At 40.0% G+C, this 16,464-nt stretch overlaps 1 protein-coding gene across 1 annotated transcript; it reads left to right on the top strand.

Annotated features, from left to right (window-relative positions):
- The first annotated feature begins 1,471 nt into the window (after positions 1-1,471).
- On the top strand, positions 1,472-15,636 carry LOC121739366 (transportin-3). Its single transcript, XM_042131811.1, has 12 exons — positions 1,472-1,703; positions 1,781-2,665; positions 4,682-4,861; positions 5,686-5,849; positions 5,994-6,207; positions 6,352-6,507; positions 7,477-7,709; positions 8,302-8,619; positions 8,981-9,156; positions 10,027-10,124; positions 12,812-12,954; positions 15,453-15,636. The coding sequence occupies exons 1-12, from the start codon at positions 1,590-1,592 to the stop codon at positions 15,511-15,513; spliced, it is 2,742 nt and encodes a 913-aa protein (XP_041987745.1). The 5' UTR covers positions 1,472-1,589; the 3' UTR covers positions 15,514-15,636.
- Positions 15,637-16,464: the final 828 nt, after the last annotated feature.

Genomic DNA, 16,464 nt, shown 5'->3' with positions numbered 1-16,464 from the left:
GCGGTTTCTTGTGGAGATGTGTTTCCGTATGTGAATTATTGTCACGACTTGCCGTCTCTTGCCAAGAACTTTCTCCAACTGGATTGGAGTAAGGACTGGGCAGTAAGTAGTCAAAGAAAAGGTGTTCATTATAAATATATACAACCTGAGATTCAGTTTAAGCCTTGGTTCTTCAAAATAAAGCTATCAAAAAGTACAACTTCATCTATAATTAGAATGAGGTTGGGACATGTCATCACACCGGTGCACTTAAAAAGAATTCGGATTCGCAACGATGATGCATGCGATTGCGGTTTGGAAGTGGGTGATTTAAATCATATTATTCTTTCCTGTCCTCTGTATGATCACTCCTGTCTATATGATAACCTCTCCTCTATATCTATACCCTTTCCGACTTCTGTTCCAATATTATTAAATTCATGTAATAAATTAGTTTATTCTTTTTTATCTCAATATTTACGTCACAATTTAATAAATATTTAATATATTTTATTATGAAACTTTCTAACTAGATCCAAAATCCTAAATTCCGTACTTACTTTGTTTTTCCACCGCCTATTCCCTACCTTTGTTTATGGCAAAGTACACCCCAGTGTCAGTGCCAATTCCCAAAAAAAAAAAAAAAAAAAAAAAAAAAAAAAAAAAAAAAAAAAAAAAAAAAAAAAAAAAAAAAAAAAAAAAAAGATGGGCAAAATATGGATAATTATTTGTATGTCTTAGTATATATATATATATATATATATATATATATTATATATTAATTCCAATTTTTACCGTTATTTCTAGTATCGGGTAAATTTTCATACCGGTATCTATACCCTTGAAGCAGTAACGTTATGAAAAAATACCGGTATTTGAAGCCCTGTGTGGAGAGTCTCTGGTATACGTTTAGCGAGTAAATCCACTCTATCGCTTTTACCTCATGCCCGCTCCACACTCTCGCGAGATATTTTAACGAGAATCTTCAGAGAACCTTCAGAGAATCTCAAGAGGTTCTCATTTTCTCCCGAGAGTGTGGAGCGGGCATTTTGAACTACTTGAATTGACTTGAAGGCTTCAAGTAGTTCAAAATGCCCGCTCCACACTCTCGGGAGGAAATGAGAATCTCTTGAGATTCTCAATCTCACGAATATCTCGCGTGAGTATTTCAAGTGGCGGGCGGCGCGCGGTGTGAAAAATATGTACGTACGTAATACACTTAAACTTTTCGATTTAGTTTTTCCTTATTAGTTTTTAAAACGTAATATGATATCATTCTTAAATAACACAAAGCTTCTTCCGTCGACAACATGGTAACTCAGTGTACTCGTTTGTCACCGACGCGAGCCGAGTAAGTTTGCGGACTTAAAACCCGCGCACTTTAAGGTCGTACGTCTGTCAGGCACTTATGATTTCTATACTGTGGTCGCGTCGCTTTTTTTAAATTCCTTCTTGACAGGTTTTGACGTTGTCGTTGTTTGTCGGTTGTCAGCTTTTGTCAGTTTTTGGAAACTAAAGTTTTGGGGTTATGTTGTTAAGTGTAATATGATTGCAAATATTTATGAAGCATAGAATAAATATTTTTAGTTCTTTCAATATCAAATATCAGTATGGAGGCGCCTTCTATGGAAACTATTTATCAAGCAATCAGTGCTCTCTATGATAACCCAAATAGAGAAGAAAAAGAAAAGGCTTCAGTTTGGTTAGGAGACGTACAGAAATCTGTAAGTATTTCTCTTTATTTATCGCATTCACAGTTAAAAACTTATGTACGCTCAATAACTCATGTCTTTTGTTCTAGATACATTCATGGAAAGTCGCAGACGAATTACTTAGGCAAAAGAAAGATGTACAGTCTTGTTACTTTGGTGCTCAAACAATGAGATCAAAAGTGCAACATAGTCTTTCAGAGTTGCCTGAGGAATCACTTATTTCTCTCCGAGACACCTTAGTTGGGCATTTGGAGAACACTTCCCCTGATACTACATCAGCGATATTGACACAGCTTGCACTGGCCTTTGCAGACCTAGTATTACAAATGATATCATGGCAAAATTGTGTTAGTGATATGATAAAACTGTTTGCAAACAAAAATGACTTCGCTTTGTTGGAAGTGCTAACAGTTTTTCCTCAAGAAATCGACTCCTCTAATCTTAAGCTTGGGGAGAATCGTCGTGAACAAATAAAAATGGAGTTAAGGGCTAACTCTCAAATTGTAACAATGTTTCTAAAGGAATGTTTAAACAATACAAATACACATGTAGCTCTGAAGGTTATTAAATGTATGACATCTTGGATTCAAGTAAAAGCTATGAGCACACAGGAGGTACCTAATAATGCAGTGATAGGCTTCAGTTTACAAGTTCTGAAGGATTACAATTCTATCAATCTTTTACATGAAGCTGCGTCTGACTGTGTGTGCTCAATACTGAATTGCTTAGCTGCAGATAAGTGTGATGATGTTCAGAAGCTGTTATTTGATAGTGTGTCATCATTAGAAGAGAGCTATCATATGGCAGTTGCACATGAAGAAGAGGAGAAAGCAGCAAATTATGCTAGAGTATTTACTGAAATGGCTGAATCACTCTTGGAAAAGATTATTCTCAGTACAATGAATGGGGAGAAACATTATGGGTTGAGATCCCTAGAATTAGCATTAGTTTGTGTTGGTCATCATGATTATGAAGTAAGTTTATAAATATAATAGCTTTTTTACTTAACATTTTGTAATGTCACACACTGTTGTTTTTTTAATTTCAGAACTAATATTTTCTTAAAGACTAAACTGGGGGAACTCGTTTTTAGGGTTCCGTATCCAAAGTGTAAAAACGGGACCCTATTACTAGGACTTCGTTGTCTAAATTTAGTTTGTTATTATTTTTAGCAATATTCCGCGAAAACAACTTCCACCTTTAAGTAAATGAGTGAGTGTACGCATAGGCATGCGTACAGCACCTCCCTCCTCCCACACTGCCTATGCGTACACTCGCATGCAAGAACTTGCAAACACAACCACCACACAAGCAATAATGTTGGCAAATCCGTGCAAGGCCCCTCACCACCCTGCAGGTTGAAAACCGTCGAGGTTTTCAACCTGTCATTCAACAATGCAAATCTGTTATTTTTCTTTTCTTTTATGATCTCTAATTGTTCCAACATGCTCAGCCAAAAGCCTTTATCGCATTTATGTAAAACTTTATAGGAATGGCCATCGGGCACAGTATGATTACTATCTAAAAGATGTTTAGCAAAATGTGACATCATTTGTGTCATAATAAAGACCGGATTGATAAAAAAAATATCAATCCAGTGTCTATAAGATCGATTGTCCTGAATGCGATAGTGTATACGTGGGTCAAACTGGACGCAGCTTCGAGACTCGGTATAAAGAACATATCGCGGCTTATAGAAATGGTCCTCCTGATAAGTCACATTTTGCTTTTTTTTTTTATGAGATAAGGGGGGCAAACGAGCAAACGGGTCACCTGATGGAAAGCAACTTCCGTCGCCCTTGGACACTCGCAGCATCAGAAGAGCTGCAGGTGCGTTGCCAGCCTTTTAAGAGGGAATAGGGAAGGGTAGGGATGGGTAGGGAAGGGAAGGGAATAGGGTAGGGTAGGGAATAGGGGATTGGGCCTCCGGTAAACTCACTCACTCGGCGAAACACAGCGCAAGCGCTGTTTCACGCCGGTTTTCTGTGAGAACGTGGTATTTCTCCGGTCGAGCCGGCCCATTCGTGCCGAAGCATGGCTCTCCCACGTATAAAACATCTTTTAGATGTGCCCGATGGCCATTCCTATAAAGTTTTACATAAATGCGATAAAGACTTTCGGCTGAGCGTGTTGGAACAATTAGAGATCATAAAAGAAAAGAAAAATAACAGATTTGCATTGTTGAATGACCAAACTTGCTTGACTACGTCACCGCTTATTAATATGTTCGGGGGTACTAGTGAGAGTAGTGGGGGTAGTGGGGATAGTAGCGGGGCTCGATAGTGTATAAAAGGCGGTGTTTTGGCCGGTGGCGGCACTTAACGGACGTTGTTCGTAGAGTCCACATCCTGAGGATGCTCCGGTGTTGGGGCGAAACGCGCGTCGAGGTTTTCAACCTGCATGGTGGTGAGGGGCCTTGCACGGATTTGCCAACATTATTGCTTGTGTGGTGGTGGTGTTTGCAAGTTCTTGCATGCGAGTGTACGCATAGGCAGTGTGGGAGCAGGGAGGTGCTGTACGCATGCCTATGCGTACACTCACTCATTTACTTAAAGGTGGAAGTTGTTTTCGCGGAATATTGCTAAAAATAATAACAAACTAAACTATGGATTTCCGCAAAGTAACGCCTGATTCCATTAACTACTTCGTTGTCTGTCCGTCTGTCTGTCTGTCTGTCTGTCTCCAGGCTGTAACAAAATAAAATTAATATTTAAGGGGGGCTCCCATACAACAAACTTGATTTTTTTTGGCTTTTTTTGCTCTATATCAATAATGGCAACAGGTAGGTACTAGATTTTTACTCAAAGTCCTTAGTTATATGTGTACTTTAATACTTAATAATAATATTAAAATAAAATAAAAAATTAAGCTCCCATACAAAAAGCACAACTTTTGGCCTGATTTTGCTCTATAATGGTTCGCGCGCTAGGCCGACTCGCACTTGGCCGATTTTTCTAACTGTGTTATTAAGACAATAATTATTATTACAGGTAGCAGAAATCACCTTTAACTTATGGTATCGACTATCTGAAGAAGTGTATGAACGAGATTATCAACCTCTAACTGACTCCTTTAAGCCGCATATTAAACGTTTAATTGAAGCTCTTGCAAGACATTGTCAGTGTGAACCAGACCATGCAAACTTGCCTGATGATAGTGATGAATTTTTTGTAAGTATATTGGAATTTGGGAGCATAGATAGCCCTAGAAAATTAAACATTCAACCCCGGAATTATTCATATAGAGCTGAAAATATTTTTTAGAGATGATAAATATCATTATAAATAAAACCTAAAAGTCCCCAGCGATCCTCCTTCTGCTAAAAATTTTATTCAATATCAAATGTACGAAAATGTTTTCCCCTTTTTTTTCTCAAAAGGTACATTTTAATTTTATCATAAAAATAGGTAGCACAAGATTGTAGATCATGGAATTTTCTACAAAAAATATCATAGCACTTTTTTTGTACGACTTACCATACCTTAGAAATAGAGAGCATAAAGTTTGGGAAAATCATATCTATGTACAGTATATTTTAGTTACTTAGTCTATCTGAGTACTTATATGTTAAAGATAAAAAAAAAAATTAAATAAAAACGTACAACTCGAAAATTTTAAATCATCCGAATGTATATGCCAAAGACCTAATGAGCAATGACGAGCCACTAAGGCGACTCAAAAGAAAACTACCGCAGGGTAGGTCCTGTAGGCTGCGTATAATATAGAGCGTACTTCATCTACCGCGCGCAAGTCAGCTCTTTACCAATTTTCAGCTCTATGCGAATTATTGTAACTAGTGCAACAAAAATTGTATAACTGACCCGAGTTTGTCTACCAAGTAAAAGTTCGAAAGATCCATGAATTGCCAACTTACATATGCATTTTAAGGAACCATTGTTGTCAGTGACTCTTCTGTTGTATTTATTATTCTTAGATTGGCATTGATTTCATGCTTGCTTTATCCCTTTAATTTGTTAAATTGTTTTATTTTTAGGATTTCAGGTCGAAAGTGATGCAACTTATAAAAGATGTAGTGTTTATAGTAGGTTCAAGTTCCGTATTTCAACAAATGTTTGCTAGCCTTCAGGGCAACATGCCTTGGGAACAGACCGAGGCTGCTCTATTTATAATGAGGACTGTTGCCAAAAATATAGTACCGTAAGTATTCCAAGATCTAAAAGCATCTATAGTAATTATTAGTAACACACAAACCATACAAAAATATAATACTTGCAAAACATGCTTTGCAGATGAGATCCATTGCTTAATTATTTTTAATTTTACTATTATTGTACATTGCAGGGATGAATATGAGTATGTACCAAAAGTTATAGAAGCCATCCTCTCCATGCCAGAAGACTCCCATCCGGCAGTCAGAAAGACTTGTATTCAGCTGCTAGGGGAGCTCTGTGAGTGGATAGAGAAACATCCGGAGTGCCTAGAACCCTGCCTGCAACTGCTTATTCGCTCTCTTAATGACAAAAATATGGCGCACTCAGCTGCTACAGCATTACAGGTTGATAATTTTATTTTGATAAGTTATCAAAATATATATGACATAATATGAAAAAGCATCCTTTTTTTACAGTATTAACACTTTTCCATTAAAAAATGTCTAAATAAATAAATATATATGATGATTAAGAATAAAATATTGCAGCACATCTGCAAGTCTTGTCGCGAGCACGCAGCGGCGCACGTGCCGACGCTGCTTCGTGCAGCCGCGCTCGCCGATGACCTGCAGCTGCCACTACACACAGGCGCCGCCCTCCTGCGCGCGCTCGCCTCCGCCACAGGCCGTCTGCCGCACGACCAAGTTGGTTTAAGTATTTACTTAACGTGTTTAGTACTACATTAATGTTACTTACTATCGATTTTATTGATTTCAATGGTGAAAATTTAAAAATATTTCGTTTTTGTGAATCTGTGTATTGTGATGGCACCATAATGTTAATATATTCCGCTAGGTATATTAACTTTATAGATGGCACCTATTGTGTGAATTTGCAACCACCATTAATAAAATCATTTTAGACATCGTTAAGTGAATCTATATATTAATACATGAGCCAAAAACTTTGTATCCCTTTTGACGAAAAATGGGGAAACGTAGTCGAATGAAATTTTGCACATTTACAGTTTATATGGTGAAGGAGTGCATCGAACTAATATTATTTTGAAATTATCTATATATTAATACGTGAGCCAAAAACTTTGTATTTATCACTTTTGACGAAAAATGGGGAAACGTAGGCGAATGAAATTTTGCACAGTTACAGTTTATATGGTGAAGGAGTGCATCGAGCTAATATTATTTTGAAATTATGCCATTATCATACATTTTTTTACAAATAAAACATTACACACACTACAACACACACACTAGGAAAAATGACAGATTTTTGAGTGACAAAAATATACATACATATTATACTTATTTTAATTATACTTACTCTTTTATTATTCATGGTTATAATCTGTTGACAACAAGTGACAAATTGAAAATGGATTATACTTTTTTATCGAATCTTAGATACTAAGACAATGCTTACACGGCCAGTCTGAGAACAGCTGAGTCCCAGAGACAAGAGTTGAAAAAATATGATAGTCAATATTTTTTTATAAAATATAGGTCCTAATGCCGTTGAAACTAAGGTCGAATTTCGACCATTGGGCGATCTCTAGTTTGTATAAAAGTGTACCTTATTATGTAATCACTAATCGTACTGTTATATTTCAATTCTGTAAGTTTTCAATTAAATAATAGTAATGAACACATGTACAGCTGGCACTGGCGATGCAAGAGGCGGTGGCGCAGCAGCTCGGCGGCTTGCGCACGTTGCTGGCGAGTGGCGCGGAGTTGCGCAAGGGCACGCGCTCCGACCCCGTGCTTTACCTCGACCGGCTGGCGGCGCTGTTCCGTGACGTCGACGTGCCGCCCCACACCGTCGACGCCGCGCACCCCTGCATGCCCGCCTTCGAGGACGTCTGGCCCGTCGTCAACCAGATCATGCTGAAGTGAGTTGTATATCCGCGGAAATTGATTCCTAGGCAGTTGACGGACCTACGTCGCGTATAAGACCGGTATCATACTAGAGGTTGGCGAACTATTTCGGGGCGGAGCGCGGTTGCGCACCGGGGATGTTGCGGACATGTAGTGGATACTCGCGACGTATTCGCTGCGTGCCCGTCCCGTCCCGAAGCCCTCACCTACCGCTAGTATGATAAGGCTCTTATACCGTGGGAGAGCCATGCGTGGGCACGAATGGGCCGAACCCAATGGGTCGACCGAAGAAATACCACGGGCTCCCAAAAAACCGGCGTGAAACAGTGCTGGCGCTGTGTTTCGCCGAGTGAGTGAGTTTACCGGAGGCCTAATCTCCTACCCTATTCCCTTCCCTTCCCTCCCATACCCTATAACCTCTTACAAGGCCGACAACGCACCTGCAGCTCTTCTGATGTTGCGGCTTGCGAGTGTCCATGGGCGATTGGGCGACGGAAGTTGCTTTCCATCAGGTGACCCGTTTGCTCGTTTACCCCCTTATTTTATATAAAAAAACACTTCGTGCCTGTCTCCTATATAATATTATGATCGCGTATCGTGATGCAGGTACGTAAAGGACGGCCGCGTGATAGAGCGTGCGTGCCGCTGCGTGCGGTTCTCGGTGCGGGCGTGCGGGCAGTGGGCGGCGGCGGCGCTGCCGGCGCTGGCGACGGCGCTCGCGTCTCTGTACGCGATGCAGCAGCACTCGTGCGTGCTGTACCTGGCGGCAGTGCTGGCGGACGCGCTGGCCGGCCCCGCCACCGCGCCCGCGCTGGCGCAGCTACTGCGAGCGCTGCTGCCGCCCGCGCTTACCTCGCTGTCGCAGCCGCAGGGCGTTGTCAACAACCCTGACACCGTTGACGATCTCTTCCGGTTGTGCATCAGGTATTTGGACTATGTGTATTGTTTATGCTGGCTGCAGCTATTTTAGTACGTAAAAATGTCAGATTTATTTTCGTCTAAACTTTAACTTAATTAAGGAAAAAAAGGTTTAAATACTTAAAAATGAAATAATTTAATTTCAGATTAACATCAGCCTATAAAAAAAATTGTAAATGTGTTAGTAACGATCAATAACTTTATCTATGTTAATAGTAAAACCAAATTGGTAAGTAAATCAAAATTAAAAAAGTTAACATATTTTATTCAAACAAATATGTATTTTAGTATGTAACCAAGTACAAGCGAGGCTTTCTATCCGACCAACTTGTTCATGTTATATCACCTTATTATATTTGTATGACAGGTACCTCCAACGTATCCCGCTGGAGTTCCTGCGGTCTGGCGCGCTGGAGGCGGTGATGCAGTGCGCGCTGCTGGCGTGCTCGCTGGACCACCAGGAGGCCAACTCCTCCGTCATGCGTTTCCTCAACGACCTCGTGTGCGCCGCGCGCTCCTCACGCACCGATCAGGAGGTCCAAAGTATGTATGAATATGTTTCGTATGATTTCTTGTCGCATAAGGGTTGATTGCGTTGCGGTCTGGCAACGCGACGCGTAGATGCATTTCTAAATTTATATGGATTTGAGTTTTTAAAGTCCCACAATATTAAAGACTTTTGGCATCTAGTGTCAGATAGCTAAAGTACGTAGTAACATAAACAATAAACATAGACCTAAGCTAGTAGTTTTGCTTTTAGCCGATAGATGAAATATTGAAAAGTGAGCGGAGCTTGACATCCCCTCACCCGCAAATTGTCACGAGTCGTTTCATAAGGAAATTTGATTACCACACCTCCTCTTTGTATTAGCTCCGTGAATACAATCATGGACAATCGTGATATAGACACGAGTCAAGTAATTGACTGTAATTCACGGTGATCAGCGCGAGACTAAAATGATCCGAGCTGACTTATCAGAGCTGACGAGCTACGCGCCAACCGTCGGCGCTGACGATCAGCGTGACAGGAAAATCAGCCCTAGTCAAACATGCTTAAGAATACGGGGGAAATCTAATAACTATTTGTCTCTTAAAAGATGGATAAGATAATTATTATACTGTACTCGGCGAAACATGGCGATAGCGGTCACTGACTCCCTGTCAAAAACTTGTCATTTTCTATACGCGATTGACAACATCTGACACTTCATTGTCAATCGCGGTTTATAATAATTTATAATAGGCTACTTGACCTATATTCAATTTCATTGAACAAATATATATTTCTAGTAGGACTTGGCCTAGGAAACCGTATTTCACCCTTATCATCAAATAAAAGCTTATGATTGATAAATTGTTATTATTAATTTGTATTAATTTCCAGATGTAATTTTTGTGAAATCTCCATTCCAGGGCTTGTGAACGAGACGATCGACACGTACGGCGAGCAGCTGATGCACGCGCTGCTGGAGGCGGCGGTGCTGCACCTCCATGCCTACATGCTCGATGACGTGAGATAATTATTACATATATACATATTGACGACCTCTGTGGCTCAGTTGGTGGGCGTGATGGTAGCTCAAGCCGGGGGAACAAAAAGCTTTCAAAAAGTTCCTGGGTCTTTGATCTTTCAATTAAACTAGGTGCGCATAGTCCAGGGTTTCCCAAACTGTGCGTCACGACGCCCCGAGGCGTCGCGAAATTGTCCCAGGGGCGTCGCATGTCAACACAACCAAATCGAGTAAGCGCCGCGCGCATTATGTCAATCATACATCCCGGAATTCCCGGGCAGTCTAAATCCCCGGTTTCAGAAGCTATCTTAGAAAAGCAAGCGCAGCTTTCAAGTCTTCACATTAGCCAGCCTTGCTGGCTTTAATTATCTTTTATAAAATATATCTCTTAATTTTTATGCTTATGTTTTGATAATTTGTTGATAAATATCCAAATAGTGTTTAAAACCTATGTAGGCTGGTTCTAAAATTAGAAAGTATTTTTGGGGGCTGGATTGAGGGGCGTCGTAAAGAAATGGCAAAGTCCCAAGGGTGTCTTAGTACAAATAAGTTTTGGAAGCCCTGGGCCATAGTCCACTATATAATGTAACACAAGATTGATAATGAATTGGAATGGAATGGAATGGAATTATAATAATAGTATTTTAAAAAGATAAAACCGACTTCAAAATTGTACGTAATTGAGAATTAAAATTCCCAATCTCGTTAGCCTCGAAGAAGCTTGGTGTTCTGAACAGGGCGAGACAATTCTTCAGTCCGTACCAGCGCCTACAACTCTACAAGGCGCAGGTTCGGCCTCATATGGTATATTGTTCTCATCTCTGGGCAGGGGCGCCAAAATACCAACTGCTCCCTCTGGATCGTATCCAACGAAGGGCTGCTCGAATTGTTGACTGCCATAGTGTTTTATACAGCTTGGATCCCCTGGAATTACGCCGAGATGTAGCTTCACTCTGCATCCTCTATCGGTTGTATCACGGGGAGTGCTCTGAGGAATTGTTCGGAATCATACCACCTGCAACTTTTCGCCATCGTCCCACGCGAAAAATAAACCATCCTCATCACCTTGATGAGTGGCAGTCTTCCACTGTGCGTTTCTCGCGTAACTTTCGGCCGCGCACCGTAAAATTCTGAAACAAACTGTGTATTTCCGGACCTGAGAGCGAGACAGACAGACAGACAGAGATACTTTCGCATTTATAATATTAGTACCTAGGTAACACTGAAAATGTTTAGAAAATGGAAAACGGCGTAATGTAGAAAGTTGACAATACTTTTATTGTTTTTAGAAGTAATCTCCGTTCCTTTCTACACATCGTCACATTCGATGGAATCACCGAAAAAAGCAGTCGGCCCAGTCTTCCTTAGGGGTCTCATCTGTGGCATTTTCGTACGCTTTCATCGCATCTTCAGGGCTCGTAAAGCGAGTACCTCGAATTTTACCTTTATTTCTTGAGAATAAATTAAAGCCGCAGGGCGCCAGGCCAGGACTATATGGCGTATGACTCAATATCTCAACACGTGCCATAGTCAAATATTCAAGAGTCCGTCTCGCGGAGTGCGCTGAAGCATTGTTGTGGTGAAGGAGTGTCCTGCTTCGAGGGCGCTGCTGTCGAAATTTTTCCAAGACGACAGGCATACAGCGATTGACATACCATTCTGCAGTAACTTTCCTTTCATCTTCTAGTACAACTGTCGCAAAATTACATTTTCTTTACCTTAGTTGGCCAAACCTCGAAAGGAAACACCCCTTGAGCTGATTGTCTTTTGGTTTCGGGTTAGTAGCAATATATCCAGCTTTCATCACCTGTGAGGTTGTTAAATACAGCATTTGAGTCACCGCCGTTGAACTTATCTATCATTTGGCGACACCAGTCCATGCAAAGGCGTTTCTGGTCGTCGATTGAAGTATGGGGAATGCATCTGGTACAAAGCTTCCTGACGCCTAAATGTTCATGTAATATTTTTTGAACTTGACTCATAGCAATGCCTAGGCTTGCCCGTATCTGCTGGTAGGTCACTCTTTTATCTCCCTCTATCATGCGTCGCACAACACTAATGTTAACTTCAGTAGTCGCTGTTAAAGGACGTCCCGCACGCGGATCATCAGTGAGATTGCTGCGTCCACGTTTAAACTCGTTAAACCAATTGTAAATAGTGACAGGAGATGGGGCTTCATTATGAAATGGTAATAGCAGCCTATCAAAGCTTTGTTATTGAGTATGCCCACAACGAAAGTCATAAAAAATCATTAACAGAAAATTTTCTCGCGTTAAGTTCATTTTCACGTGTAACAAGAGTTTTAGATTTGCCGCCAATTCACCAAAACAAACGACAAATAAATGTAATATACCAGATTATGTTACCAAAGAGTTCTAAAATTGTAATTTAAAAAAATTTTTCATTAGTAATAATTCTAACTGGCTAGTTCTAAACACTTTCAGTGTGACCCACGTATAAATTGTTTTTTTTACAAAAATTACGAATTAAAAGTAACTTGAAACGGAACGGATTTCAAAACATTAATCAGCGTTCAGTGACGTCACACATGAATTTTCTGAAGTCAGTTAAAAATAAATTCTTTATATTTGCACGTTATATATAAACAAAAAATTGGATTTGCGCGAATTAGCGGTGAGCTTCGAGCGGTTTCTTTTAGTATACAAATACCTATTCTCGTCCCACAGGTAGCGGAGGTAGTGGTGGAGCTGGTACGTCTACAGCGCGCCCGCGGAGTGGACTGGCTCGGCAGCGCTCTGCGCCGGCTGCCGCGCGCACTGCCCGCTGCCACCGAGCAGCAATGCTGCCATTTCCACCAACTAGTACTCAGGTATAGGCAGATTCTTTTTAAATTATTATTTTTGCCTAAGTGCACGATGCTTGTCGGTGGAGCCTCAACTACTTCTCTAATCTCGTCGTCGCCCGCGTCCGCGCTCCGTCTAACGCGCCTGCGCGAGTTTTAGCGTTGGCTCTTACAGGATAACGGAAAACTACGCAAATTGTATCTATGTATGTTGACACCATAAAGTTAATATACCTAGTGAAATAGAGAAACAAAGAGCTGAGCAAGAGAGATGTCACCATCAGTAACACTGCATGGTAGAAAGATATGCGTGATTTGAAGTGGCAGAACCCTTTTCTGTTTTGACATTCAGTCCGCACTTATTGGCACGTTGACAATTTGAGCTGAGCTGGATTTCGATGAGGCCGTTAATATGAGCCCAAACACGATACCTCCACTTTGGGTTCATACGAAGCTCGGCTCCTATAGAATCCAGGTGACGCTGCAGCAGCAGCATGTAAATATTTACTGTTTATCTACGTCTTACTGGTCGTCGCAATTAAAATGAGCCCAAACACGAAACCTTTGCTCCAAGTTGGCGAGGAGCTGGATATCCTATTGATTACATGTCACGAACTAGAATGAAATATTAAACCCATCAAAACGACTGCAAGTTGCAAACTGCCTTTCACGAACCAGATAAACCCTGATTTTACAGCACTGAGCAGGTTGATGATGATGTATAGCTATTTGGATGCTACGATGCCACAGACAGACAGATAAACAGACACATCAAACTTATAACACCCCTTTTTTGTAGGGGGTTAATAATGGAGACAATTGACGGACCGGCAACAGCTACCGAGTACCAAGTACCGACTATAATATGATATTTACTTCTATTTCTTTCGAACAAGGTGCAAAATGCAAAAGCATTGTTTGGGGCTCTTAGGGGCAATTTATACTAGCGCAGAGACGAAGCGCATCGAAGCGAATTATTAAAACTGAACATAACAAATTCAACCCTAACTCCAAAGCGTTAACGCACATAATATTACTTTGAGAATTTAAAAAGGCGCGCGCATCCGCGAATTCGCTTGATCACCGCTTTTTGGTGCGCGCGCATTCTCGCGCATCCACAAGCGAATCTACGCGTCATCACTGTAGGGCACTCTGGCGAATCCGCGCGCATTCGTTCGACTTGTTGCGAATTTGACGCTTCGACGCCCTTCGCTGCGCTTCGACTCTGCGCTTATTAATTAATTAGCGAAGATTTCCATGCGCATTATTAATTTGAGAGTACTGTATATTAAATTTATTGTTGAAAGCGTGTCAGCACTAGGGGTAAAAATGTAGAGAGAATTAAAATGGTGCTGATGGTCAATGTAAGCTCGAACTTCAGAGCCCCGGAGACGATCAAACGGTTTGATTCAAACCTTACGTGTTTGATGCAACCGTTTGATGTCGGTTTGAATGGTTTGTCAAACGACACTGCGTAGTTTCATTCAATACGCGCTGTCGAGTACACGTCTTGTGATGCAGAAGATGCTCTAGATTCTAGAACGAGGATCGCGATTTTCTTATCTTATGTTTATAACGTTAATGTCCTCTGTCAGAAGAGAAAAAAAAGATATACGTGGGAGAGCCATGCTTCTGCACGAATGGGCCGGCTCGACCGAAGAAATATCACGTTCTCACAGAAAACCGGCGTGAAACAGCGCTTGCGCTGTGTTTCGCCGAGTGAGTGAGTTTACCGGAAGCCCAATCCCCTAACCTATTCCCTTTCCTACCGTCCCCTATTCCCTTCCCATCCCTACCCTCCCTTATTATCCTATCCCTCTTAAAAGGCCTGCAACGCACCTGCAGCTCTTCTGATGCTGCGAGTGTCCATGGGCGATGGAAGTTGCTTTCCATCAGGTGACCCGTTTGCTCGTTTGCCCCCTTATTTCATAAAAAAAAAGACTGGTCCAAAGAATGGTATAGACTATGGACTAACATAATATCGTTTTACCCACGAACATCTACAGAATTATTTTTTTCTTCTTCATAATCCAGCACTAAACTAAGCCGGGTTTGATCAAACCTTCAAACGCGTCGGAACACGATCAAACGGCGCGTGAAACACAACGAAAATATGAAATTTCATCAAACAAGCTTCAAACACGTAAATGTTTGACAAACCGTTCAAACTAGCTTTGTAAACGATCAAATCGGTTTGAGTCAAACCAAAATTTACGTGTTTGAGTCAAACCGTTTGATCGTCTTCGGGGCCCTTTAGCTTGACATGTTACGGTACGTCTAGATGTGTGCGTGTGTACATAATAAAATAGTAAAATATAATATCAGAGAAGTTGATTCCTATGCAAATCGGTTGATTCCTAAGTAGTTTGGTTGCGTTACGTCAAACCCAGCTGACAGATCACAATTAACATTGAATTGACATTTGCGACCAAATAACGTTGATCTCTCAATTGCATAGGAATCAACTTCCTCGATGGTATAAGGTTAGTTTTAATTAATTAATTTAATAATCTACTTTCTTACAGGACCGAGGCGTACAAAGATGTGTACCGGCTGTTATGCGACTTCGCCAAACTATACCGGTAGAGCGAGCAAAACTGAACTGACGTTTCTCAACTAGCTTTACATATACACGAAGCCGTAAACTCATATCGGCAGATTAAATCTAAATGTAGAAATATTATTATATTGTATCAAACATTGTAAAAACCTCTCAAATACAAAGACAAGGGTTGTAACTTTCTGTAAACTTTAAACAATATAAAATGTAAAAATACTGCAAGAGTGACTGGCAGTTACTTTTTAAAATATTTACTGATAATTTCTATTTTCTATGATAAAAAAGCATTTGTTATAATTTGACTTCGAAACTATAATATTATTCTGCTGTAAAAAGAATAACCATGTCGGGGTTTTTTTTTGTAATGTAACCAACAATATCATAATCAATAATGCTAAATTCTCACAATGTTCAATTTTGACTGATATTTAAGTGCATTTATTTATTGAATTCAAACTTAATTTGTTTTTGTAAGAAGTGTAAAATACCTTTCGCCGTAATCCTTAGCTCATAATATAATAGGAATGTTTAAATTTCTGGCATTATAATATTTTGATTACATCATTGTAATTTTATGTAAGTATGAAAGTCAGATAAAAAAATACAACATTAAAAATACTGAATTGTTTAAGATTCTGTTGTAAGCATCTTTGTAACTCTGTACTGTTGAATACACTGATGTAAGATTTTGATATCTAGATTCTTGGTTAAGATAGGTAAGTAAAAACCTTTAGAAATATACATTTAAGTATATCTATTTTATTATGTCATCTTTGTTTCAAATGTGATAAACTATCTAAATAAATAATGTAAATATATAAAACTAGAATTATTTTAATTGAAACAAGTTTTCAGTTAAGGTTTTCATTTTCTTTATTATTACATAAACGATTATTATTAAAATATTTTATTTACATTCTACTTTTGATCCTAAAAAAAGGTTTACGATAACATCTAAAACAGTGGTACTTAACTTT

This window comes from Aricia agestis, chromosome 2, assembly GCF_905147365.1.
Source record: "Aricia agestis chromosome 2, ilAriAges1.1, whole genome shotgun sequence".
NCBI classification, from domain to species: domain Eukaryota; kingdom Metazoa; phylum Arthropoda; class Insecta; order Lepidoptera; family Lycaenidae; genus Aricia; species Aricia agestis.
The sequence above is the reverse complement of the archived record's forward strand: the minus strand, read 5'-3'. Positions and strand labels throughout refer to the sequence as shown.

Bases quoted from the DNA above. Each gene is read 5' to 3' on its own strand.
- LOC121739366 (XM_042131811.1), top strand. From the start codon at position 1,590: ATGGAGGCGCCTTCTATGGAAACTATTTATCAAGCAATCAGTGCTCTC. The intron at 7,710-8,301 runs GTGAGTTGTATA...ATCGTGATGCAG, and splicing joins GTCAACCAGATCATGCTGAA to GTACGTAAAGGACGGCCGCG. The intron at 12,955-15,452 runs GTATAGGCAGAT...ACTTTCTTACAG, and splicing joins TTCCACCAACTAGTACTCAG to GACCGAGGCGTACAAAGATG.